This window comes from Brachyhypopomus gauderio, chromosome 15, assembly GCF_052324685.1.
Source record: "Brachyhypopomus gauderio isolate BG-103 chromosome 15, BGAUD_0.2, whole genome shotgun sequence".
Lineage (NCBI taxonomy): Eukaryota > Metazoa > Chordata > Actinopteri > Gymnotiformes > Hypopomidae > Brachyhypopomus > Brachyhypopomus gauderio.
This window is the reverse complement of record NC_135225.1, coordinates 6,445,138-6,470,753: the sequence shown is the minus strand read 5'-3', so window position 1 is coordinate 6,470,753 and position 25,616 is coordinate 6,445,138. Positions and strand designations below refer to the sequence as shown.

Here is a 25,616-nt window from a genome sequence, read left to right as displayed (position 1 = left end):
TTTTCCTGATGGGTGGTTAATGAATCATGAGTTTGAAATTTGAGGCTTTGTAAGTTCCCACTCTATGTATTAAATCAGACTACCATCAAACCACTTTTCTACATAAAGTTCCATCGTGTTGTTGTGCTCAATAAAGGTTCAACTCAGTTTGGCAACTTCCTGCATATTTAGGCTGTGACATGTTTGGGAAAACATTTGAATGTAGGGAAGCTTTGTGCGTATTTTTTGACCTTTGCTATAGTGACAATGATCCAGCATTTAGTTTTCACATTGAAAGGGAAGAACACTGCAAAAGTGGGCTAACGTTTCTGAAGTCGCTCTGCTAGCTGGGTGCTCTTCCTCCGCCTGGATAACCATCTCCACTCGCTGTAGCTCCAGACACCACCCCCTCCCGCCCACGTCCACGGCTTCCCCCTCGCCTCTTCCTTGCATTCAGCACCGAAGGTGAGATAAGCTTCTATAGAGCACACACTCTTGCCTGAGCAAGTCAAACACTCGATCCAGCCGCACCTGCCCCGGACACAGCGGGCTCTTCTTTCAGCACAGAAAAGGTACGTTCTTAAAACTTTGCGCATTAGATTTTTTCACTTGCTCAGCCAATCATGGGTGAGATTAACATTTCACTCTTATGTGCACAAAACACTGGTTTGCTTGAGTGCTTTTAGTGAAAGGAATGGGACAGAATTGGATCAAACCTTTCCAAGGAGCTCAAAGTGAATGAAAGTCATCTCAACCACAATATCAGCTTCACAGTTTGAGTTCTTCAGGTCTTCTTTGTGACTGGAAAACATTTAGGGGCATGATGTCAAATCTAGATGTCCTGTAGGTCTGTTAGTAGCTGTGTTTCACAGCACAAATGTATTATTTTACATAATTAGTTTGATTGGACTTCACTATGTTTAAACTTTAGATATATTCAATTAAAACAATTTTCATTAACTGCAATCAGGAGGTTTTTTCCTTATCTTCCATAGTTTTTCAACTATATTCTTCTCATCCTCTGTAATGCAGATGTACTGTGAAAGGCAGAAGCATTAAGACACTTTGCTTTTTCTGCTGCGTGCCAGGATGCAGAGCAGTGTAAGAAGACAGATGATCGGGCTGTTTAGCGTGATGCTGCTGTTTCTCTGCCCATGTAAGAGCACAGAGCCCAAAGCTTTCTGCCCGGCAAGCCCAACTCCACAAGGGCTGGAAGGGCCTGGGTACTGGCCTGGGCAGCGGTTGTCGTTTGATGGTGCTTTCATGTCATCCATTGTACATTCATTCCTTCAGTCTGTCCAGCCCCACCCTTTCCCTAAAGGTGAGTCCATTTACCATTTTTGTAGTAAATGGAATATTTTTTTTTGCTTACGTGAAGATGTGATCTTATGTACCTTTTTAGTGCATTTGGTAAAGAGGCTGTATTTGTACACATGACATGACATATGACTTTAATGTTCATGTAAATGATATGCAAAAGACAACATTTGAATACATGTTCCTGAGGTTTTTACATGTATGGCCTGATAATAGAATTCAATTTATATTTAACTGGAAAGCTAAATATGAGCTTTTACAAATGTTTTTTTTTTTTACATTTTATTAGTGAGAATCTCTAAAGTGGCTAATCCAAAGAGTGGTACACATCAGTACAAAACAAAAAGTTACAGCTATATGTTTGTTGACAAAAAGTTCCTCAACAGGTAGAGCAGAGGAACTGCTCTAAATATGATGTTGGCATATGTAATGATTAACTGTAGCATTCAGTTGAAGCATTCATTAAAGAGAATAACTAACTAACTAGTTCACTAAATTATTTAAAAACTCTTTTATGTTACAGACTGTAAGTTTCATGTTTAACTGGAAAAAGCACAGCAGACACTGGGATTAATTCTGTTTTCCCTAACCCTGTCCACACTAGTCATCTGCCCATGTTTAAAGCCCCAAAGCGATTTCCTTACTTTTTGTTCAAATACACCATTTCAGGTGTTGGTTTTGTTACTGGAAGGAGACTACTTAAATTACTCCTTCCTTGTATTACTGTACATCTACATGTGTTCTAAGTCTCAGTGTTTTAAAAGTCTTGACCAAAATGCTAATGATGCCAAATGTGTAGTTAAAACAATTCAGCATTCACAAATGTTGTTTGGGCTGGTGTGGAGAATAGAAATGTTTTGGAAGCAGAAGAGATTAAAGTGACATGGTTCTGTTGTGTGACAATGTCTAAAGCATTTACAATAGGGTTTACCGTGTCATACAAGGTCGCAAATGGAGATTCATAAGATAAAGCTTTGCCAGAAAGACTTGTGATGTACACAGATGTTCAGAATATTTATTTCAGAATATATTTACTTGTCTGTTCTGGTCATTGAAAATAAATGCTGTGTTCCAGTCATATAACGTGTGAGACTGTTTAAAGATGCTGAATCAGAATTCACTCAGTCTCTTTCCCTCATTCTCTTTCTATCTCACACACAGTTGCAATATCTATTTTGGGCCTGTATCTTTTTGTTATGGGAAAATTTCTCATATACAACACAGCATGGTTCATTGTTACACAGATTACGTCCCGCAGCTCTGAGATGTAAATACAGCTTGTTTGAGCCTTGCTCACATTTCAGCCTGCAACGGCCCAATGAGGAAATTACTGAGTTTTTATGAGGCTCTTGATCATATATGTAACAACTCTGGTGAGAATGACGTACGCTTGGACAAACGTGACCTCGATAAAGTGGAAGTGTCTGAAATAGAGGACAATGCTACATATGATCCAGACTATGAACAAACTAATGAGAGAGAATAATCTCATAAAGAATACAGCCATGTTGAAGAGGAAGTTATGCTCCAGTCATAGAATGGTATTTTAATGTGGTCTTCACTCCCGTAGCACTGTTTAATGATCACTCGGCGAGGTTTATCGCTGCTTTCTGATTTACAGTATTGAAAAAAATGTATTGTTCTTATTTTACCTATAAGCTACTGTCAAGGGCTAGCAGTTTATACAGCATGATTTTGAAAAAAAACTTACATTCTGTGATAATGATTAAGAACAGGTTTAGAAAATTGGTGTAATGCAACAATGGCTAATAAACCTGCTAGGTCAACACACCATGGTTGACCAGTTGTACTCAGAAGTACTACTTAGCATAGTTTGTACCTTTTACAGGTTATGCCAGTCTGCATTATCCTCACTGAAATTATTCACACATGTGGTTTGGAGCTCACAGCAGGTTACACACGTATAAGAGGAAATGCTAGACATATGAAAGGGTTTGAAGGATTATGTGAAACGTGGCCAAGCCAGTGAGATATTCAATATGCCAATGATGATGAATATGGATATGCAACAATCCTGTGTTTATTCTTTCTTTTGTTGTTGCTTTGGCTTTTTAGAACTTGTGGTTAGTGTGATAGAAAACACAAGAACCATCACACAGGAGGAGACCATAAAGAAGGTATTTAAACAATGAGCGGATATGTCCCATTTTAGCACTGGTAATAAAATAGATCACGGTGCAGTATAAAGTCAGTTCTGGCTAAAAGAAACACAAATATCTTTCCCCTCCCTTCCTTCCGTTTATCGCCTTGTTCAAACATTGATATCCTCCGGTCTTCAGGATCATAAGCTGCTCTGTCCTGTACTGGCTTGGCACTCTGTTAAAACTTTATTTTAGTGTTTCTGTTGCTATTGTCATAATACTGGATCAAAGCATGAAAGCCTTGTATCTGTCTCTGAAAAGCTGTTATTATATGCTACCTCTTGCTTGCATAAAGAATTATTTTGGAGTACATCTTTGTACACTTTGCACAGGTCAACAATATATCCATGAACCCTCTCTGTTTTTCTCAGAACCTTACCTGTGTGTGTCTGATGATGTGTTAAGGTTTTGACGTACGAGACTGGCTTACTGGTGTGTGTTGCCATTGGGATCATCTACATCATCTTGGTGCCTTTAATTGGATTGTGTTTTGCCTGCTGCCGTTGCTGTGGCAACTGCGGGGGCCGAATGTACCAAAAGCAGACCAGTAACACCCAGTGCAAGAGGAGGACATTTTACTGGGTGACGGTTCTGATCACCGTGTTTATGCTGTAAGTGAGGGAGCTTTTAACTGGGTGACGTTTCTGATCACTGTGTTTATGCCAAAATAACTGCTTAAGAAACCAAGTCCCTTTACTTTCTCCATTATTGTGATAATAAAAACAACATATTTGAGCTCATTAGAAAAGGTGGTAGAAAAAGTTTAATCCTGCATTTCTAATGAATTCTAAATACATGTATTCATTGTAATGCCTGTATAATTGTAGCAAAGGCCTATGTTATTTATAGTAATAGCAACATACACAAATTCCTAATAAAGCAAATGTATTTGACTTCATAAATGCATTATAACACACACACATTGCCAAAGAAGAAATGCGGTTTAATTTTAGAGATTCTGGTAGTTAAATTTTTGTAATTGTCAGTAAGGGCATATTTTCTTATGACTTTCTTAACCTGTCTGACTAAGTAGTAGAACAGTATTTTAATAATATATTTATATATTATGTGTATGTCCCTTTTCATATTCCATTGTGATGTCCCTGTTTAATAAGTGACAAACTACCTTGTATTTCTGTCTTTAGAGCAGGAAATGTCTGCATGTTCTTAAGCAATAGTTACACTGGGGAAATTGTGAGGGCTAGTTCAGGTGATGTCAACAACATATTGGAAAATCTACAAAGCTACTTCAACACTGTTCCTAAGGTAAATACACTAATGGAGAGAAGCAACGTCATTTGCAATGTATTTTCTCATTTCACAGCCAAGGCCATGTTGTCTTAACAAGGTGAGTCAACATGGTTTTAAAGGATACTGAGAAGCACTTCCTTGAAACTGCACAGTTCTCTCATCTACAACATTTGGCTGCTTATTGGTCTATTCACACACACAAAACGTCAACAGTGTTTGTGCCTAAGACAAAATGTTTTGTGATTAATCTTGGCTTTTAGCTTGTTTTCTAGTTGAAGACAAATATGAACATTTTGCATTTCCTTGTATCTCAACAGCAAATTGATCAGGTTATAAATGAGAGCAGTGTGACTGTAGATAACATTTCTCAGGATATAAATGGTGAGTGAAACTACCTTCAGGCATGTGACTGTGTTACTGCAGCCAGGTTACATTTGAACTGTTTTGCTGTGAAAACAATGATGTCAGCCCTTCCCATTTGCCTTCTCCAGATACAGGCCATTTGCTTGGAACAGAGATAAAAAAGCATCTAGAAGGACCTTTCCAGATGACTCTGGGTCCTGTTTGGTTGCTGGAACAATGTAAACAAAAGATGGTTTGAAGAAAACGCCTTGAAACAAAAACGTTCCTTAAGTTTACCTCTAACATTTGAAAATAATATTTACTTGAATGGTATTAACTTCAATATTTACTTCATATCCCAACATAAATGATTATGATCTCCCCATCTGAAATGGTGATGCACACACTAGCAGCCACAGTAGTGTTAGTGTTAGCGTGTGTGTCGGTGTGTGTCTCCATGCCTCAACCCTTACGTATGTCCTATTATGTGCGCTTCCCTGTTTCGTGTGTAAACTTCTCTATTGGCTCTTCTGTGTTCCAGTGATTAACATCACTGATACGCTGCTGCGGAGGCTGAATAAAACCCAGCCGGAGCTGCAGTCCAATCTCACAGTACTGCAGGGCAAATTGAGCAATGTGACCCAAAAGCTGTCTAACTCCAGCTGTCAGGACAATCACTTCAGCCTGAACTGCTCTGTGGACCTAAATCTTACTGTAAGTCAAATAAGGCCTGTCATGTTAGACACCCAGCAGAAGCCTAACCCGAGAATGACACTTTATTCAGCTTTTATTGTTGTTTATGGCTCACAGTGAGCGCGCGCTGCCGTTTTGCACCACTTTTTTGCTCTGTTAGGGACAGGGTTGGAAAACCACCAAAAACATCCAGAAATGATGATGAAATCCTCTCATCTAGCCTGTGATATCTCAGACTCAACGTGGAGTTGTTGTTACTTTATCTCAGCTTTAATGCCCTTTATTGCTTAATATGCACACAAAACAGACTTGGATCAAAGATAGTGAACCACAAGTCCTGATGTTCCTGTCAGGGTCAAGCACAATATATACACTGTATCAAACGGTGGTTTGCAATAAGAAGCCAGGGTCTTTTTCATGGTGAACAAATGTAGGGTGTGTCCTGTGAAACATACACACCCTTATGAATGGAAGCCAAATAATGACTGCCCTCTGGTGTTAGATGTTCACCACATCAGGTGAGATGTTCTGTGATTTCACTACTCATACTATATTACTATATGCAGTAAGGGTGCACACGAGCTAGGTATGTCTTGTGTGAACGTATACAATTCATGCACCAGCTCATTTATCCTCTGCTCTGCCATCTCTCTCTTTGACAGTTATCCAATCTCAGTGAGCTCAGCTCATGTGTGGTCCAGGCTAGGAAGATTGATCTAAATAAACAGATAAAAGAGGTGAGATCTTTAATGCACATATAAAAGTGTAATAATTATGGTTGTGTTACCACATAGTGTAACGCTCATTAAATCAAGCCTGAATGCTTGTTACTTCTTAACTGCAGAGTTTTTGAATCTTATTGTTTGAATTTCTACTGAATGTGAAATAGATCAGACACTGCCTCATATGGGTTATTGGCATACGCTGCTGTATTACAGGGGCAGGAATACCTTGAAAGCATTCCGCAAAGGGTGACAAATGAGACCAGAGACAGAGTGCAGGGTGAGTTCAGGTTGGAGAGTGACCTTGAGGAGTGACATTGTGTATGGTTGGGTTTTCTATAAGCAAATATCATCTCCTTACCTGACACGGTCCTTCTGCCCTTCTGAAACTGGGTATTTCTCATGAGTATGACATGTAATTTTATTATGTATGTTATAACATACAAATTAGAATATGGCAGCAATAATATGCTTAAATATTTGTGCATGTTAAGTATTTTTGTGCATATTTGCGGATGAGGTCATTGTGCAAGCAGTTTTGAATTATTTTTCCTTTGCTTGTTAATCTATGCATAACTAGGAATGGTGCTGTATGTTCTTTCTCTTCTTTTGTCATTCAAAGGGATTATGATGCAGCTCCAAGGCATAAAGACGGATATCTCAAAGTTAACCAACAAAGTGCCACTAAATATACTGAGTGATATTTCTGATGTATTGGGCAATGCACAAAGAAACATTAGCACCTACACACCTTACATAAACAAGGGAGAGCAAATCAGGTAGTGTGTCATCAAACTTGAGTGTGAGATGTTCAGTGTTATTTAAAGATACACTGTTACACATTATTGTTACATTGTACTGTAAGACAAGTAAACGTGCGTGTGTGCGTGTGTGTGTGTGTGTGTGTGTGTGTGTGTGTGTGTGTAGGGGGATCGTCGCAGTGATCCTGTGCTGTCTGATTCTGCTCGTAGTTGTGTGTAATTTTCTAGGTTTGCTGCTTGGTCCAGCAGGACTAAAGTCTAATGTCAGTCCCAGTGAACGCTCCAGTACTGCCAACTGTGGAGGGGTCTGCCTCATGGCGTAAGCACCAAGCTTAAACCACACTACGTCTGCTCTTACCTCCAGTAATGTTTACACATCATGATGTTAGAGCTACGGTGCCTGCATATATTGTCACATTTATTTATGTTGACAACAGAGAAGCCCTAACTGCGTGGTGTCCTTGTACTGGATTCCAGGGGTGTGGGTTTCAGCTTCCTGTTCTCCTGGGTATTCATGATAGTGGTGGTGATACTCTTCATAGTGGGAGCGAACACTTACACCCTCATCTGTGTGCCATGGCAAACTGGACAACTCTTTCAGGTAGACAAACACATGTTCTTCTGCGTAACATCCTGAAGGACACTGTCTAACCATGAATGATTCTGTATTCTATAGACTTCTCTGCATTCACCTCACAAGTCCATTAATTCCTGGTCTTTGATAGACATTTCATAGATCTTTCATCTTTCAATATATATAATTTACATCGTCTAAAGAATTAAAAATATATATTTCTAAAATATATATGTATAAAATATATATGTATATATATAATTTTTATTTTACATCGTTTTACATCGCTGTGTCTGCTGTGTGTTGTCCATGTACATATGGGTGAGTGTGCTTGTTGTGTGCACTCATGTTTTCAACTATAGGTCATTGACACTCCAGCTGCATTTCAAGTGTCCCAGCTGTCTCAACTCAACGTGTCAGTCAGTGATATATATAAGTGAGTCACAGAAATGCATTTATCCAGACATTACGTACAGTGTTAGCAGAAACTACATTTATTCACAGAAAAAGAAAATTAACAAAATTTACATGTTTACATAAACAAAAACACAACCTCAAAGTATATCGCTCTCTTGGGAACAAAATCTTAACAATCGAATTACAGCCACTCTGACTGAAAGTCCATTCTACAGATTCCATGTTACAAATGGCAGATTTTAGATTTGATACTTTTTACTAAGTAGGCATGAACATCCTTATCCTGAAGTATAAAATGTAACAAAGTTATAAAGAAAGACTAGTTGGCCATTACTTGAACACTTCCTTGGTTCATCCAAGCTATATGCACTCACCGGCCACTTTATTAGGTACACCTGTCCAACTGCTCATTAACGCAAATGTCGAATCAGCCAATCATATGGCAGCAACACAATGCATTTGAATGCATGGGGAAGAAAGGTTATTTAAGTGACTTGGCATGGTTGTTGGTGCCAGACGGGCTTGTCTGAGTATTTCAGAAACTGCTGATCCACTGGGATTTTCATGCACAACCATCACTAGAGTTTACAGAGAATGGTCAGAAAAAGAGAAAACATCCAGTGAGCAGCAGTTATGTGGGTGCAAATGCCCTGTTGATGCCAGAGGTCAGAGGATAATGACCAGTTCATGCTGATAGAATGGCAACAGTAAATCAAATAATGAGTCGTTATAACCGAGGCATGCAGAAGAGCATCTCTGAATGCACAACACTTTGGACCTTGAAGCGGATGGGCTACAGCAGCAGAAGACCACACCGGGTGTCACTCCTGTCAGCTAAGAACAGGAAACTAAGACTACAATTTGCACAGGCTCACCAAAATTGGACAATAGAAGATTGTAAAAACGTGGCCTGGTCTGATGAGTCTGGATTTCTGCTGTGACATTCGGATGGTAGGGTCAGAATTTGGCATAAACAACATGAAAGCATGGATCCGTCCTGCCTTGTATCAACGGTTCAGGCGGGTGGTGGTGGTGTAATGGTGTGGGGGACTGCTTATTTTACTGGCACACTTTGGGTCCATTAGTACTTATTGAGCATTGCTGACCATGTCCATCCCTTTATGACCACAGTGTAGCCATCTTCTGATGGCTACTTCCAGCAGGATAACGTGCCATGTCATAAAGCGTGAATCATCTCAGACTGGTTTCTTGAACACAACAATGAGTTCGCCATACTTGAATGTCCTCCACAGTCACCAGATCTAAATCCAATAGAGCACCTTTGGGATGTGGTGGAACGGGAGATTCACATCATGGATGTGCAGCTGACAAATCTGCAGCAACTGTGTGATGCTATCATGTCAATATGAACCAGACTCTCTGAGGAATGTTTCCAGTACCTTTCTGAATCTATTAGGGATTAAGGCAGTTCTGAAGGCAAAAGGGGCCAAAGTACTGTGTGTGTATGTGTGTGTGTGTGTGTGTGTGTGTGTCATTGGACTATTTTATAAGATGCACGGCTTATTTGTAACATTTCTCATCCACAGTGACTGTCACCATAATAAATCCTTGTGGATCACTTTACACCTGGGGAATATTATTGATCTTGGTGACATTCTTAATGTCTCTAAAGTAAGAAGCATGTTCTGTAGACTTCCCATACATTTATTTGCACATACTGACAATTGATTAGACCCCTGCGGCAAATGTAGCCGTTACCAAATTCTGATATATGACATCTTGCATATCTGAGTCACTTGAATCCTCTTATCCTGTGTCTTAACAGTTTACAGTCAACGTGCATGATGAATTTGAGGACATGATTATCACCTTTCCTAACATCACACTGCTGAGTCCAGAAATACAGAGCCAGTTGCGAAACGTATCAAGCACAGCCAGCAGCGTGAACGTAACTAGTATCATACAGGAGGTAGAGAACCTCACTGAAGGGAAATCAAAACCTTATTTCAACACCCCATCAGCGTGATAACATAACTCATACAGATTGAGAAGGAAAATATGTATAAAATAAACTTGATTTGATCATATATTTATTACATAAAAGGCATACAAATATTTACATTTAAAATTAATGTAATAATCTTAATATTAAAGGCCTATTCCAGAATGTTCAAATACTTAATTTAATCTTAATTCCATTTGTTACTTTTTAGATTAATGCCATATCAAAACAAAATTTAAATGTGACAGCAGACGAGTTGGATGATCTTGCTAATAATCAAGTAGGTAATGTCATTGCTTTTGTTGAAGCAAATAACTACATTTGTTGTTATTTTAAAATGTTATTTTATAATAGTTAAAATATCATTATGTAATGTACTTGATGGCCATTAGTGTGTCCTGGAAATGAAACAATATTAATGGATAATATTACACTGCCTGCTGTTTAGCCCAACGATACTATTAAAGCTAGTCTCCAGAAAGATGCAAATTACTTGAGATCTCTCCAAACTTGGATTGAGGCCATCATCAACCCACTGGTGGTATGTTCACTAAAAAACAAAAGACTACACACTGTAACTAAAATTAAACAAAACATTACTTCAATGAGTAGTTATTGTTGAGTAAATAACTTCAATGAGTTATTGTTGAGTACATTTCATGCTTTCATTTTTTTTCCCAAATTAATTTTTACAGTGTGAGCTGAACTCTACAATCAACAACATCAGTGTCATAGCGTCAAGAATCAATGTAAGTTAGCAGAACCACTATTGCGTGTCTATAATTTACATGATCGTTCTCTGCAGTCCGTATTAATTATACGTACATTTACCTATGATACAACCTATGGCAGGGTTACTCAAAAGTGGTCCTGACTCCTAATTAACGAGTCAAATTGGGTATATGGAGGCATGCAGGGTTGAGATCCACCAGTTGAGTAACAGAGACCAGTATGTCCTGGCACGTTAAGGCTGTGTTTGTTGTTGTTTTGTTTGTGTTTTTTAATGAATGCATTATCTAAATGAATATTCTAATCATTATGGATTTTTTGTGTGTAGACTGTTATTTAACAGAAACATTATTAACCAGGAACATTTTCCTCCACAACGCACACTCTAGGGTACTGTGGAGAATGTTCTGGAGGCTTTTAGTTATGCTCAGAGTTTTTTTAACGACAATACAACCGAAATAGTGAAATCGGTAAGTCAGTTGTGGTCATTAAGCCATCAGATAATGGCAATATTTAAGCAAATTGCAGTTTAAGCACGTTTTTGTTTGACCATAAAATTACACTTCCTGTGGATTGTCTGCATGTAACTCTAACACACTTTAAGATCACTCACATGAGCTGAAATAGTAACACTATTGGTAGAATTATATAAAACAATAATATGCTCTATGTAGACTTCAGATTGCATTATAATAGTCAAGCAAGTTACATTATCAAGTATCTAGTAAAATATTAAACTACTAAACCTTCTACAGAAAACTAGAAGATTTGTGAACTGTCATATTGAATTTATCACAACATTTGCTGAGTGGGCAAATAAAACGGTAAGTTTTATTTTTTTTTTATTTTGGCACACCAATTTCAGAAATATACTCTGCATTGACTAAATATATGCTATGGTATATTGTGTCATGTCTATGGTCTAAAAAGAGAATTATGTTGTGTTCTGGGTCAGATCACTGACCAAGTTGGTGCCTGTGGACCAGTGGCTTCAGCTGTTGATGAAATAAATCAACTAATTTGCACACAGCTCGTAGAATCTCTGGTAAATCATGCTTTTTCCCATTTCTGCAAACTTTATTTTTGAATATGTCTCTGTCAGGCTTGCAAACCTCATGACAGACTTTGGTCCCACAGGACTATTGTCGTATGTGATTCATCTAATTACTTCAGTTGATATATTCTGTTTTCTCTTTGTGTCCAGAATGCTTTTTGGTTCAGTTTGGGCTGGTGCTTGATTTTTCTTATCCCCAGCATTATTTTCTCTGTCAAACTGGCCAAGCACTACCGCCGGATGAAGCACACGGATTTGAACGAGTGAGTTGCAGCTCTCACTGGAAGCAAGACAGTGGCACATGCATTCAGTGTCTGAGACCTTCCATTTAGCATCAGATTTCTTTTAACTATGAAAGCAGAGTTTAATCACTGCATCTCAAATGTCACTTCACAAAGGCCTTTTCATGGACATTTTAACATGACTCTTATTGCAAATGTTCTTGTTTTGTGTTTTTTCTTTTGAAAGAAACCTCATAATGATGAACCCCGTCCCAAGGGCCAATATCAAAATGTAGGAGAAGCATTCGTTCGTTTTCACTTCAGAATGGACTGAACAAGAGTTTCACACACTGGATACTGGATCCAAAAACGAACACATAAACCTCGAGACCTGAGGGATTACGTGGAATGAGGAAGATGTGTGCCCTCTGGATTAGGAACATCCCAACCAAAAGCTTTTTCCATGACGTGAGCTCATGACTATAGCACGCATGCACCTTATAAGAAACACTGGACGCCTGATTTTCATTTCATTTCATTTCATATTACTGTATGTGTACTGTACATTTTTTTTAATATGTGGTCCCTAATGCAATAAGTTATTATATCATTTCAAACAAGAACACTGTCTAATAAACATACTACTGCCAACATGGCTACCTGTGGTGTTTTTTTTCTCAACCAACCTGTCAATAAAGCATTAACCTCCAAGTCGTGTGCTCTAAAATTAGAAACACAATCAATACATTGGAGGCAGCAGTATCACATGGCAAGGCACCCTTCTGAAAAGTCTGCTTTGAGAGTCAGTGGTTTTGCCTCACTTTGGTTAAGCGGTATAGAGTTTGACCACTGAGCCTATTCTGTGAAGTTATGTTATGAGTTCTATTGAACCGTCTGCTGCCTCTTATGGTCCACTCTAATGCTCACTGCACAATATGGCAGCTCTTCCTCACTGCTGTACTGAAGCTGTGTGTTTGGTGTAAAGAAGTGCTTGGTGTGGTTGCCCTGGGGCAGTCCCCTGTGCTCCTGGTCCAGCACACTTCACACCCTCATGGGCTATTAGCACAACTGCCCTCGCAGGGCACTGTGAACCGGTGATCAGCATACAGGTTACACAACACTTGAATTCCAAACATAGCTCCACTGCTCAGGAGACAGAAAGCTGAACATACCTTCAGCAGACACCATTTACTAATACTGCACTGAAGGTTCAAAATTTACATATTTACAAATGCAGCAGTGACACTAAACCCAAACAAGATTGGTGCCTGACGTAGGTTCATAGCCTACTCCATATCTGGATTAATAGTGGCCACCAGTAGGTACATGATAGGCCCTCTATTGGTAACACTATGAAAATAACCCTAATCTTTATAGAACATTTGTGGCTTGTGGGGGAAAAATAAAACTGATTTGATTTAGATTGAATTTCTGTACAATAAATTTTTTTGAATGTCATACCACATATCTGAATTTACAACAAGGAGAAAGGTATCAAAATAGAAAAGTATTTGTTTTCTTTACCTTCTACACAGTACCAGTGTTAAAGCCCAAATATTTTAATCTAATTTAGCTGTATGATAAACTGGATTATGTCTGAACATTTTACAAAAACTTATTTTAATAAAGCTTATGCTCTGAATTTGAATACGTAGGGTACTGTGTAGAAGGCAAAGAAAACAAATATTTTATTTTTTTATACCTTTCTAGTAGAATCTTTAATTGCCAGGGAATTACTCCACTTTTGGAGTACCATTCCAGGTTTGAGAAACAGACAGATAGAATTAGATGAGCCCTTTCATATTGGGAATGATACTCGTAATCTTGTACACACCTCCTAACCACTGAATTGAATACAGTCCCATTGCCACAAATGTATAAAATCAAGCACCTAGCACAAAGCAGGATCCATACAACCATGGCTGGGCAAGTCTGGTGCAGAAGAACTTGACTGGTTCGCATAGAGCCCTGATCTAAACCCCATCAAACACCTTTAGGTTATAGTAGCGAAGGGGTGGGGTGGGGGGACTCCTTATAAATGTCTAAGGATTTAGAATGGGACGTCATGAAAGCTCATGTAACTACTAATGTGTAGGTCTCCCAATACTTTTATCCATACATTGTATAAGTACCTGGAACACATGGTACATATACTGACAAAATGGCTTTGAAAACAACATACAAAGATATTTTTTATGCATATGCATTTTTCTAGAAAACCATGCCCACAGCAGTTTAGAACAGTTTACTTTACACAATAATAAAAAATAAATATATATAAACCTTTTACCTGTAGTCATAAAAACAACAATTTGTAACATTTGTAAAAGTATCTAACAAAAGTTCGTAAAGGATCCCCACTGAACTAAAGAAGTCTGTCACATGCAGCATGTTTCATTCTGATGCTACTCAGTGTCATTTGATACTTAATGCAATTTACTGCAAATTCAATTTTAAACAGGGCTGCAAGTGTTTGGGATGCGGTGGGACTTTAATGGACCCGGCGAGTGTGTGACAGCCACCACGTAGATGCAGTGATTGGACCTCCAGCCAAACCAGGACCTCCAGGTCAGTCTGCCTGTACTCAGCTCACCACTGCTGTCCATGTATGTACCTAATCGTCCATATGAGTTATGCAAAAGACACTGGTTTGTAGGAAATGTGAAGTAAATTGAATGGTCTATATCAATAGGAAGGACAGCTTTAAAATAACACATGGCAACACACACACACACACACACACACACACACACACACACAGGCTTATATAAACCATCTTTAATTATTTTCCATTCCACCTTTTATAATTGCATGTCTTCAGAAATGTGTTTCTAATATGATACTTTTGAAGTATATTTACATGTAAATATCCTTAGGTTATACTATTAAAGCTGTGATCATGCACATTTAAGACACAATACACTGTTGTACATAACTCATTCGTTCAACTCATTCAATAATATGAACAAGTCTTTCTTGTGATGCATGATTTCTTGATGCATCTTTAAGATACATGTTCTATAATGTAGTGTCAACAGTAGCAATTTAAATGTCACTGAAGAGCTGGCACCAGTGGCTCAGTGGGACCCAACCCCAGTACCAGTGGCTCAGTGGGACCCAACCCCAGTACCAGTGGCTCAGTGGGACCCAACCCCAGTACACGTCCTGCTCCAGTGCCTTTGCACTGCCACATCAAGCCAATGAATGTAGTTTTTCCAAGGTAAGGTTATTCAGCACATTGGTTCTAACCCTTTACCCCACAATAGGTAAAGAACTGTTTATTCTTTTTCCACGACTTGCATTGTGTCTTCACTGTATGCCATGAAGGGTTGTACTCGATTCCGTACTTGTTTTCCTATCACTGGCACTTCTGAATAAGGTGGAAAAGAGCATGTCTTCAATTTAGCAAATAACTTTCCATGGAGATTAAATAAGAACATGATAATGTCTCAACAAACAACACCAAAACATCAACTGAACCTTCTGTACAATGTTGTTAAAAACAGAACATCAAGTATGTAAGAATGCTAAAACGATTCAACATTTCATAACATTTCAAATAAAACTTGTCTAACATTCTACCCAAACTTCAGTTCAATGTAAAGTAATCATAACTTTTTAAAGCCTTTAACTAGTAAATGGCATGATATCTCATTTTGGAACAAAGTTTTCAGCATGTAGTTTTAAGCATGTCTTGTGCAGAAGTGAGAGGACTGATGGGTGGAAATGTTAAACACAGTTAACTTGAGACTCAGAGGAATGGTTCTCCTTTTGCTCAATGTCCAGCTCGCTGTTGATCCTGGTCAGATCTTTGACCTGTCGTGGAGGTGTTGGAGGTGGGAGGGAGGGAGACTGCAAGATGTCTGCATACCTCTGGCTCGGCTTGGTCTCCCGCTGCAGAACTCTACTCAGCAGAGGCTTCAGAAGCCCAATGGTTGGCTGGCCGTCACCGGTGTGTCCCTGGAACGGCCCTGAGGACTGTGCGGTGGAGGGCAGGTTCTTCAGCACTATGTTCAAAATTCCAGTAACAGTCATGTCCTCTGGACAAAGGGTCCAAAGTAAATCTAGGTAGGGGTCAAGGTCTCTGTGCTGGGACACCTCACACAGCAGGGTGGTAAAAATCTCTTTGTTGAGAATGGGGCTTTGGCGGCAAAACCTCTCTGCAACCTGGGTAACACGACCCCACTGACCCAGCCCTATAAGGATGCGGAGGGCTTGCATTACTGCATTAGGCCGCTGGCTACATAACAGCAGCTCCACCTCCAAGTCCTGGTAATCACCTTTGCCAGGGATGACGGCGAGCGCCCGCTTGTACAAGGGTAGACTCTCAGAGCTCTCCTTCACTCCATAACTCCAGCTTGAGCTGGAGGAGGTGCCAGACTGCTGCTGTGCCAGCTCAAGAAACATTGGAAGCCAGCTTGGCTGAAATTTAAACATGGATTTACACAGCAACTCAAAGATGGGTAGCACAGCATTGGCGGGGGCATGCTTCTGCTGGGTGATGGTAGCCACTGTATGAACAGGACTTAGGACAATCTTCCACAGTTCAGCAGGAGCTTTGGTCGATAATGAACCCTCACCATTGCACTTGAAATGGAGAACAGCCTGTACGGCTTGCCAGGCCTCAGTGGGGAACAGATGGAAGATACTATTCAGATACTGAAGGTTTTCTTTATCTATTTCTGAGCTGAGTAGTCTGCATATTTCCTGCTGAACAAGTGTCTCACAGAAACGTCCAAGATCCTTTTCCGAGGCCTTCACCATTGATGTTTTAATGTCCTCCAGAGCAACAAGACTTTTAAGCTCAGAGTCAAGAGAGATTAACAATTTATCATGTCCTGAAGAATCCTTCACGGCAGTTTTTAGCTTCTGATTGATCAAGTAATCCCTGATGATGGCCGCCAGTGAGATAGGTGCCTGGAACATCCCACCTTTCCTGAGTTTCTCTGCTGTTAGCTGTGTGGTGCTAAGACTTCTCTGCTGGTAATATTTGCAGGCCTCATCAAACACAGCCTCAACCAAAACTGCACTTGACTGCATGTTCTCTGAATTAGCTTTGGATTTGGCTTCAGTCTCTGTTTGGGTGACCACAAATAAGCCAGCCTCCGAGAGCATCTGTGGAGAACGACTCTCCAAACAGTTCACAAAGAGGCCCTCCTTTTTCAGAGTGATCCTGTCCAACTCTAGGCCACACTTAACATCAATCAAATACATCATCTTTCCCACACTTAGTGCGAGGATGTCATGATAAATATTTAAGCTGTTTTGTACCCCACAAGTAGTGAGGCAGTTGTCAGGGAGTTTATAAATTTGACGTAAAATGCCATCTCTCTGCATAAGTGAGACCCACCCAGAACTGAGGAGAAGCAGAAGATCCCCACGTCCTGTAGGGCAAAACCCACACACATCAGGAGGGCTGATAATGGGCAGAATCCCAATGCAGTCCATCATCAGACTCCTGAAGTCAGACTCCTTATTGGCCGTGGGATTTTTGATAAGGAGTGTTCCATTACTGACACTGTGGACTTTAAAGATCCCTTGCTGTGGGGACCATGTTAAAAACACTTTTGAAATACTGGCGAAAGACTCTTCTTTTACATCAGGCAGCAAATACACTATATCCCCAGAACTGATAACCGAGTAACGAGGATTATTGTGCAAAGCAATTTTCACACCTCCTAAATTGACACCCCCCTCATCTATGTCAAAAGTTCTTTTACAGATGCAGAATCTTAAGTTACTACAAGACAGATTGTGGACAGAAGAGCTGTTTGACGGAGGTCTCTCCTCACACCATATGATAAAATGTTGACTGATGCAAACAGAAATAATCTTGGCTGTAGGACCGTTACAGAGATCCACGGTTTGGAGCAAGTGCCATCCAGACTTACTCTCTGAGAATCTCCAGAATTCAGCCCGTCCGTTCTCAAATATGATCCCGAGCAGAGTGACACCATCATCAACGTTGCTTTGATGGAAATAAATGAGGTCAACTATCGGGACATCCCGTGTGAGCATCAGGTCGAGATGCTTCTGGCATTGTACAAGATGAGGTCTTAAATACTTGTCAAATGTCATGAGATCACTTTGCTGAGAATTTGGAGAATGCAGGATGACATGGACGTGCCGCCCGTCTGGACTGACGCGAACATCCGAGAAACAGTTTTTCCCAGAGCTGACAGAGCACGATCGTTTCAACACATCCTTCAACTCTTTACCCCTCGTAAAGTCACCAAAATCTGTCAGCTGCTCCAGCGCATGTCGCGTCATATTGGCTGAAGTTGAGATGCAGACAAGGAAGCAAAGCGGTTATCACTCGATGCCAGATCCTCAAAGCGTCAACACACTGGCAACAGCTCTGTCTTTCGCTGCTTTTAATGCGTCCATCACAGTAGGTTATGAAAAATCTCTTTCCAACGGACAGGCCTTTCGATATTTGCTCACTAACTCATCCTCCGCTCTGCCTCTCCTCCTGCCATCACGAGTTGGTTCACTTCCGGAAACTATGCGGACTGTTTCTTCCAGTGGGAGGAGTCAGAACGAACGCTCGCGACAAGCCGCGCGCCCTCCAGCGATCTACAAATCATACCAAGCGCGTCGCGGTGTGAACTATGCGTTGAGGATCCGCGACTGTGCGCGGAAATACGTGAATTGCGATAATCGAGTAACTTTCTTTTTTTTTTTTTTTTACAGTGGACATTTCGATAATTTCATGTAGGTGGTTAACGATTTGAAGTTTAAAATAGTTACTTTAAAACTTACTTTGAATGTAATTATCTCCCGCTCTGATTCTCCTGACCGTGGTTCATGTGATTATTCGTGTTTTCATCCGACAACCAGGTGGCTCAGGTTCTTGTTTCCATAAAACTATATCATGTAGTCTACATCAGCTGTAAAGCGAGTGGACATCTATATGTTCCGTATATTTCCATATTTATTACAGCAACAAATTAATATTGGTATCAAGGGAAATGTATAAAAGCATATAGTAGTAAGATAACTAGTTTCAACGTAATTTGGACGCGACGTGCAGGCTGAAACCAGGAAGCAGTCGACGTCCTTATTTTCGCGGGAAGCCATTAATCTGCATTAGTCCTAATCTGCATGGCAGCTAGATTATATAGATTATATAGTTAAGGGAGCGACATAACTACTGTAAGTAACAAACTTGAGTGAAGAGCGCAGTGCTCTCGTGGTGCAGTCTTAATTTTAGTGTGCCAGCCTGCAAGTAAATGACAAGAGTCCACGAATATAAATGTCTATAATCCCCAACAGCGCGTCTTCAATCCTGTAAACACATCTGCGCTGGAGATGTCCGAGAGGAAGAGGATGGTTAGCCGAGGAAGCCAGGAGGAGTCGGCTGGACACTCCAATGGATTCGGCGGACGTGGTAGACCAGAACGAGCGGCAGACACGGGAGATGAGGATGATGGTGCTGGTCCATCAGGGATCCATGATGAAGATGATGACCCAGCCCGACGAAGGGAGATAAGGAGCCAGTACAGAGATCTCATCAACTCTGTTCATCGTGAGTTCCAGCACTAGACTCGAGTCTCACCCCTCACGTGTGTCATTTTCAACTCGAGTGTCTTGTAACTGCTGTTACTCATCATGTGTAAATATAATGTTTCTGGACAGAAGGGTTTGAACCCTTAATTAGAAATGGTTAAAATGATGAAACCTAAGTTCTTAGAGTTTAGGTGATTCTTGAGTAGTGCAAGGTGCATCATGCCTGCAACAAGCAAAGAACAACAACTTTCTTACATGTACCAAGTGGTGTAAGATGCTCTTTTATTTATTTTTAAGTGTTGTCATTAGTTTGGATATAATATTACCAAACTACAACTTGTATTATATTGAATTTCAATTTGCATTATATTAAATAATGCGTTATTTGGAAATAATGGAATTTCAAAAACTAGTTTGTAAAAGGAGGAGGGGTGATTACATAATCAACTCTGTTCTCTTCAGTCATTCTCCAGAGGGTGTCTCAAACCTCATCTTGCAATAAAAAAGGAACCAGCTATTCTCTTCTAATCCTCGACTGCATCTTCTTTTTTTGAATGTGTGATTTGTCTACTGAAACAACAACAAAAAAACTTCTGATTTTTGTTTTGTCACAGAAAACCGTGAAGACATGCTGAACCCTGCCAACAATAAACTCATTGATGTCTTAGAAGAAGCCAACAAGTTGTTTGCTAATGGTAATATATGCATTCTGTGATAAACACATATTATTCTGAATACTGTGGCCGTTCTATTGTGCTGCGGTTCTGTTTCTGGAACGTTCTGTGTATGTCTTCAGTAAGGCAGGCTCGTGAGGCCGCGCTGGATGCTCAGCTCCTGGTTCTGGCCACAGACCTGGGGAGAGAGAAGGCCAGTCAGCTGCATGCGGAGGGTTCCTCTTTTGATCCTTCTGCATACGCCCAGCATTTGGTGAGGTTTGATTATCTCTGTGTTTCATTGCATTGTTTATTTTCACACCAAATTAAGTAGCCAGTTGCATTCTATGATTCATCACCTTAGATATAATTAATCACTTTTTTATTTACCATCACAGTTGTCCTTTATGGGTCTTAATCGCTTAGAAGATGAGGAGGAGGATGAAGAAAACTGCTCAGATGGTTACTTGCCTCCAGATGCCTGGCAGAGACTTTCCAGAAGAGCAGAAGCCTGCTTCAGAACAGCCCCTTCCTTCCATTACATGTGTGTTCCAACTAAACATGGTTTAAGCAGAGCTCAGACATAATCTTATGCTTTGTCTCAGTAATCATTAGTTGTACAGTGTGAATGATGCAACATGGGGGAATTGTCCATTTCCACACTGTCTGTTTTTGGGTGTCATATCATCAATGTTTGTTTTCTTCTGTATTTAAGGTTGGGATCATTTCTGGCGGAACCTCCCCCACCACGGCAACGTATTGAGAGACAGAGGAAAGCTCCCGGCAAAGAAGCCAAACGTGTCATGCCCACTCAGGTCTGACTTAACCTCATCGGTTTTGTGTGCTCCATTATGTGCTCTGTTAGACTTGGTACCCTACTTTTTTGTTTTATTTTTACAGTTAAAGAAAATGGAAGAATCGCATCAGGAAGCTACAGAGAAAGAGGTGGAGAGGATTCTGGGATACCTGCGGAAATACTTTTCTGATGACCGTTAGTAAATTATTTGTTTTTCTTGGTATTATGTTGAGTGAGTTTTAAAAGAAACACAAAAAACAAAACACAATGAACACACTTATAACCATAACAGAATTACTATAATGACTATTTATTTACTAAATGTATTCTAACTAGATCACAATCTTATTATAGTGCATGATCCTTGGGGCCATGTTGTCAGGGGCAAAAAGCACCTGTAGGAACTCTCACGGCAAATTGGTCCTAGTAAAAGTGCCAGACAGAGTGATCCAAAATACCCCTACGGAAGAGGCAGATGGCAGAACCCACTTGTTGGAGGGGCAATAATAGTGGTGTTGGAGGGCAGGCGGGCGGATGGACCATAATCTTCTGTTGAAACATTTTCTCTTATAACATAAGCACTTTAATCTCAATCTCCACAGCAGAGTCACCTATATCTTATTATGAATTTGTGATTGATCCTACCTCCTTCTCCCGGACAGTGGAAAACATTTTCCATACATCGTTTCTTATCAGGGTAAGTGTAAAAGTCAAATGACTTTTCTGGGGATCTTGCTGTTTTGCTGCCTGACGTATCGCTGTTTCTTTGTATCTGTTGCAGTCTGTGTTAAAGTTGCTGCCACAGTGCAGTGTACATGTAAAGTTGGCTATAATAGGGCTCGTGTCCAAATTCTGTTTATTGGGGGTTTTTTTTAAATAGTTTTGTAAGTTCTTTGTCCCTCTTTGGTATTTCAGGATGGCGCGGCAAGGATTTATCTGGATAGTGAAAAGCTTCCTTGCATAGGTAAGATTTTTAACCATTTAGGGGCCATGAGTCTTTTTTTCATAGCGAATAATATTAATATTATTATTATTATTATTATTATTAAGTCTTTGCAGCCACTTTGTTAGCATTTAGTATGTATTGGTACCTTGACCATGCTGAGTGTCCCTTTGAGAGTTGTGTGTTTGTGTCTGGTAGCTCCAGTTGAGGAGGGGGAGGTAGAGCCCGGTGGAGCCACCAGTCGTCAGCAGTGCATCATCTCCATCAGTCAAGCCAGCTGGAAGGTGAGCTTGTGCATGTGTTTAACTGTGCATGTGTTTAACTCCAACCCTCCGACCCGGACCAGAACTGTCCAGATAATGCATCGGGTCGGTTGCAACGCAGCAGTATTTCTAGTTGTTATGACTCTGATCAATCAAATATCACACTGTGATTAGAGGCTGATCATAATGAGCCAGGGAAATGGGTCATTTCTGCTTTTTTCCTCTTCTGCAGGAGATCATTAGCGTATTTGAGATAAAAGAGGCCTTGATTCCTAGACCAAAAGATCTGCCCGAAGAAGATGGACAAGATTAAAAAGTCTTCATACTCATTTTGCCCATGTTCATACTTTACCCACGTTCATACTTTACTCACGTTCATACTTAGTACCTTTTTAAGAATTTTATTTTTGTTCAAAAAATGTTTAATTATCAGATGTAGTCTGAGGTAAGATGTAGTAGTGACTGCTATTTTTGTAAGAAAGTTAAATAAAGTTTTTGAAAATTCAAAAATCTACATCACCAGTTCTATTTTTTTGCACAATAAAAAAGTAATCTAAATATTCAGAATATTATAGAGAATATTATAGGATCATTTAAAATATGAAACTATAGAAAACTGTAAGTTATTTCCAAACTATCCCAGTCCTACTTGATGTTTACTATAAAAGTTTCCAAGGTCAGAGAACATTGGTGCAAAATAGCGTGTAAATGGTGGAAAAGATAGATTATGTTTGATAGATTGTCTGTCACTAACGATTTCAGTACACAATAATATAATGTTATTATATAATATGTAAATGCAAGATTTTGCCAAATGGATTATTTTCATCTACAGTCCGTAGGCTGTTTGATGTTAAAATATATATTTACACACACAAAATGTTTCTATAAAACATATATGCTGTCAGTCAGACTGACAACTGCTTTTTCTGTTTAATTAATGATTTAATGCTAAATCCTGGCCACAGTATGTTTTAAAGAAGCAAAACATACTCTTTCTGTCACATTTCAACAAAGCAGGCCGCTGTGTTTTTTGTGAGGGGCTTTGGGGAGTTTTGTTTGTGGCTCTGTAACGTCATAAAGAGGAACGTGGCCCTTTAAACGCGCACAGGCGCTCTTCTGTCCGCTCGCCTCTCTGCCTGTCAGGCTCTCTGCTTCCCTCGCTCACACCCTCGCCCCCTTCCTGCTTATGCCTGTAAGTGCTTGTCTGGATAAAAGAGGTGCTTTCTACCCATTCGCAGTGCTTCTGTCCTGGGCTTAAGGAATGGAGGGAAAGCAAAAATCCCTCCTTTCTCTTCATTTTTCTTCATTTATGCTATAACTCCATATTTATATAAGAGATTGAAGATGTGTGTCACAGATGAACGCAGGGCTTTGCTGTAGATAAGGCAGTCGCACGTCTTCTCGCACACAGGCGTTCCTGCACACTTGCGCTCTCTTGCTCACATGCGTCCTGCTCAGTTCTGCGATGCCATGTTTCTGTAGTGGCAATGCAGTTCTGCGGTTTCTGCAAGCCTTGTAGTGCTGCCGTGACTTCTCCTCAGGAGGACATGGAATACAGGATGGGGAGCTGCATCGGAGTCGCACGCAACCAGGTAACACTGGCACCCCCCCCGTCCTCTCCGCACCGCACCACAGGGGTGTCGGGGGAAGCCGACGCTGACCGTGCCCGGGTGTGGATGGAGCGTCGGTCGGTTCAGAGATCGTGGAGCAGGGGAGCGGAGGAAAAGGAGGGAGGGGCGGTGTTGTGGGCACACGTCCCTGCTGGGGTGGGCTGACGTCAGCGGGGGACAGCGGGAGGGGTTGACCAGAGGGTCAGGGTTGCTGCCGGCAACGCTGACCTGTAGCCGTAGCAGCCGGAGAGATGGGGAGAGTGTGGCAGCGTGAGGAGCAGGATGGAGAGGAGGAGGGAGGAGAGGAGAGGAGGGGAGGAGGGAGGAGCGGAACAAAGCAGCTCCATGCAGAGACTGGGAACGAGGCTCGGCTGGGGGCTGGGGGAGGGGAAGCGATGGGGGGGGTTTGTGCAGTGATGAAATGGAATTGTCTAAGGGCCGTTTTAATGCATCAACTGTGTAGTGAAAATGCGTCCATGTGTGAATAGACCCGACATTAATAAATTGACAGTTTGTTAAGTAACAAGTGGGTATAGATATCAGGGATGGATCAGTAAGGCATTGATGCTGTCTACTGCTATATGGTATCGTTATCTGTTCTCGTGTTTTCCAGACAGAATGCTTAATAAAGGGGTGGTTGGATCAGGGGTTGTTCAGTCCCCTTGGGTTCAGTACTGGTCCACTGGGACCAAACGGAGTGGCACACGGAGTGGATCAAGATCATTGTTTGCCATCCTTTTCTGATCTGTCATGCTATTCTCCAGCTGACATTTGAAATGATAGACTTCCCAATCTACAGCACATGCTTTATGCTCAGCGTGATGGGCTTGTTGTATACTTTATAGTCATTAGTGAGTAAAGATTTAGTTGCAGCTTACCAGTGGGTTGTAATTACACTATGTCTCTCGGTTGGTAGCCATTTCAAATGCAGTCACACTTAACGGCTTCATGTTTTTATGGCGGTGGACACAAGGGATAAAAAAAGTATCAGCTGCCAGTCATCAGAATATAGGGACAGTGACCGATTTGATTTGTGTGAAACTAGTGCTTAATAGAAATTAGATGGGAACCCATGCATCTCTGTCCGTTATCCTGGGATTTACCTGCATTGTTCAGGGTTGTCCATATTCTTCTCTCCACTGTTTAATGGACACGGTCTAAAGACTGAGAAGTGTACCCTGTTAGCTCTCCCTTTCTAAGTGTTAGTAGGAATGAACTGTGTGGGAGAGTAGGTATTTCAGAGAAACGTAACACTGACAGTCATGCTGATGCATCTCTTTGGGTATGATTAGAAATCATGAGAAGAAAGACCTCTCCTGAATGCCATGGCAGTTGGGTAAGGGTTAGGGCAGTTGGGTAAGGGTAAGGGCAGTTGGGTAAGGGTTAGGTACTCTGTCACTGTTTAGCACACCCACTGACAGCAGAGGGCCGTTAGGTAGGGGCCCAGACCCTGGCCACGTGTCTGCAGCACACTGTTTATTTACAGTGTTACCTAGTGGCAGGTCCTGTCCAGCTGTCTCCCAGTCATCCCTGACCTGTCAGGGGGAAAGTGTGCCCCCCGGGCATGACTGTTAGTTCATACCCCTCCCTCTCCTCCTCTCCGTGTTCTGCCCTTAACTGCCCCCACCTTCACCTTTCCGGGACCGTGGACAGA

General features: G+C 40.8%; 3 protein-coding genes across 5 annotated transcripts; 2 read left to right on the top strand and 1 right to left on the bottom strand.

The window, feature by feature from the left end:
• The first annotated feature begins 302 nt into the window (after window positions 1-302).
• prom2 (prominin 2) lies at window positions 303-12,837 on the top strand. 3 transcript variants are annotated; one of them, XM_076975611.1, is made up of 24 exons: window positions 303-551; window positions 1,012-1,300; window positions 3,373-3,434; window positions 3,864-4,069; window positions 4,604-4,724; window positions 5,027-5,090; window positions 5,201-5,290; window positions 5,593-5,765; window positions 6,407-6,481; window positions 6,683-6,746; window positions 7,089-7,245; window positions 7,394-7,546; window positions 7,705-7,828; window positions 8,164-8,237; window positions 9,766-9,850; window positions 10,005-10,148; window positions 10,393-10,461; window positions 10,630-10,722; window positions 10,877-10,930; window positions 11,300-11,380; window positions 11,666-11,734; window positions 11,866-11,955; window positions 12,115-12,227; window positions 12,433-12,837. In XM_076975611.1, exons 2-24 carry the CDS (start codon window positions 1,069-1,071, stop codon window positions 12,479-12,481), a joined length of 2,442 nt encoding a protein of 813 aa, XP_076831726.1. In that variant the 5' UTR covers window positions 303-551; window positions 1,012-1,068; the 3' UTR covers window positions 12,482-12,837. The 3 variants fall into 3 exon arrangements, with proteins under 3 accessions (XP_076831726.1, XP_076831727.1, XP_076831725.1); XM_076975612.1 differs by having other exon boundaries at window positions 304-551; window positions 1,141-1,300; XM_076975610.1 differs by having other exon boundaries at window positions 304-551; window positions 1,068-1,300.
• A 939-nt stretch (window positions 12,838-13,776) lies between these two features.
• On the bottom strand, window positions 13,777-18,698 carry hps6 (HPS6 biogenesis of lysosomal organelles complex 2 subunit 3). The gene has a single exon (XM_076974696.1). It carries the CDS (start codon window positions 18,453-18,455, stop codon window positions 15,915-15,917), a length of 2,541 nt encoding a protein of 846 aa, XP_076830811.1. The 5' UTR covers window positions 18,456-18,698; the 3' UTR covers window positions 13,777-15,914.
• Window positions 18,699-19,440: 742 nt separating this feature from the next.
• nsmce4a (NSE4A component of SMC5/6 complex) lies at window positions 19,441-22,678 on the top strand. The gene is given in 11 exon segments (XM_076974697.1): window positions 19,441-19,474; window positions 19,477-19,713; window positions 20,309-20,389; window positions 20,491-20,621; window positions 20,746-20,891; window positions 21,063-21,162; window positions 21,248-21,338; window positions 21,746-21,840; window positions 22,059-22,107; window positions 22,285-22,370; window positions 22,582-22,678. Coding segments are annotated over 11 exon segments (1,131 nt in total). The 3' UTR covers window positions 22,663-22,678.
• The last annotated feature ends 2,938 nt before the right edge of the window (window positions 22,679-25,616 follow it).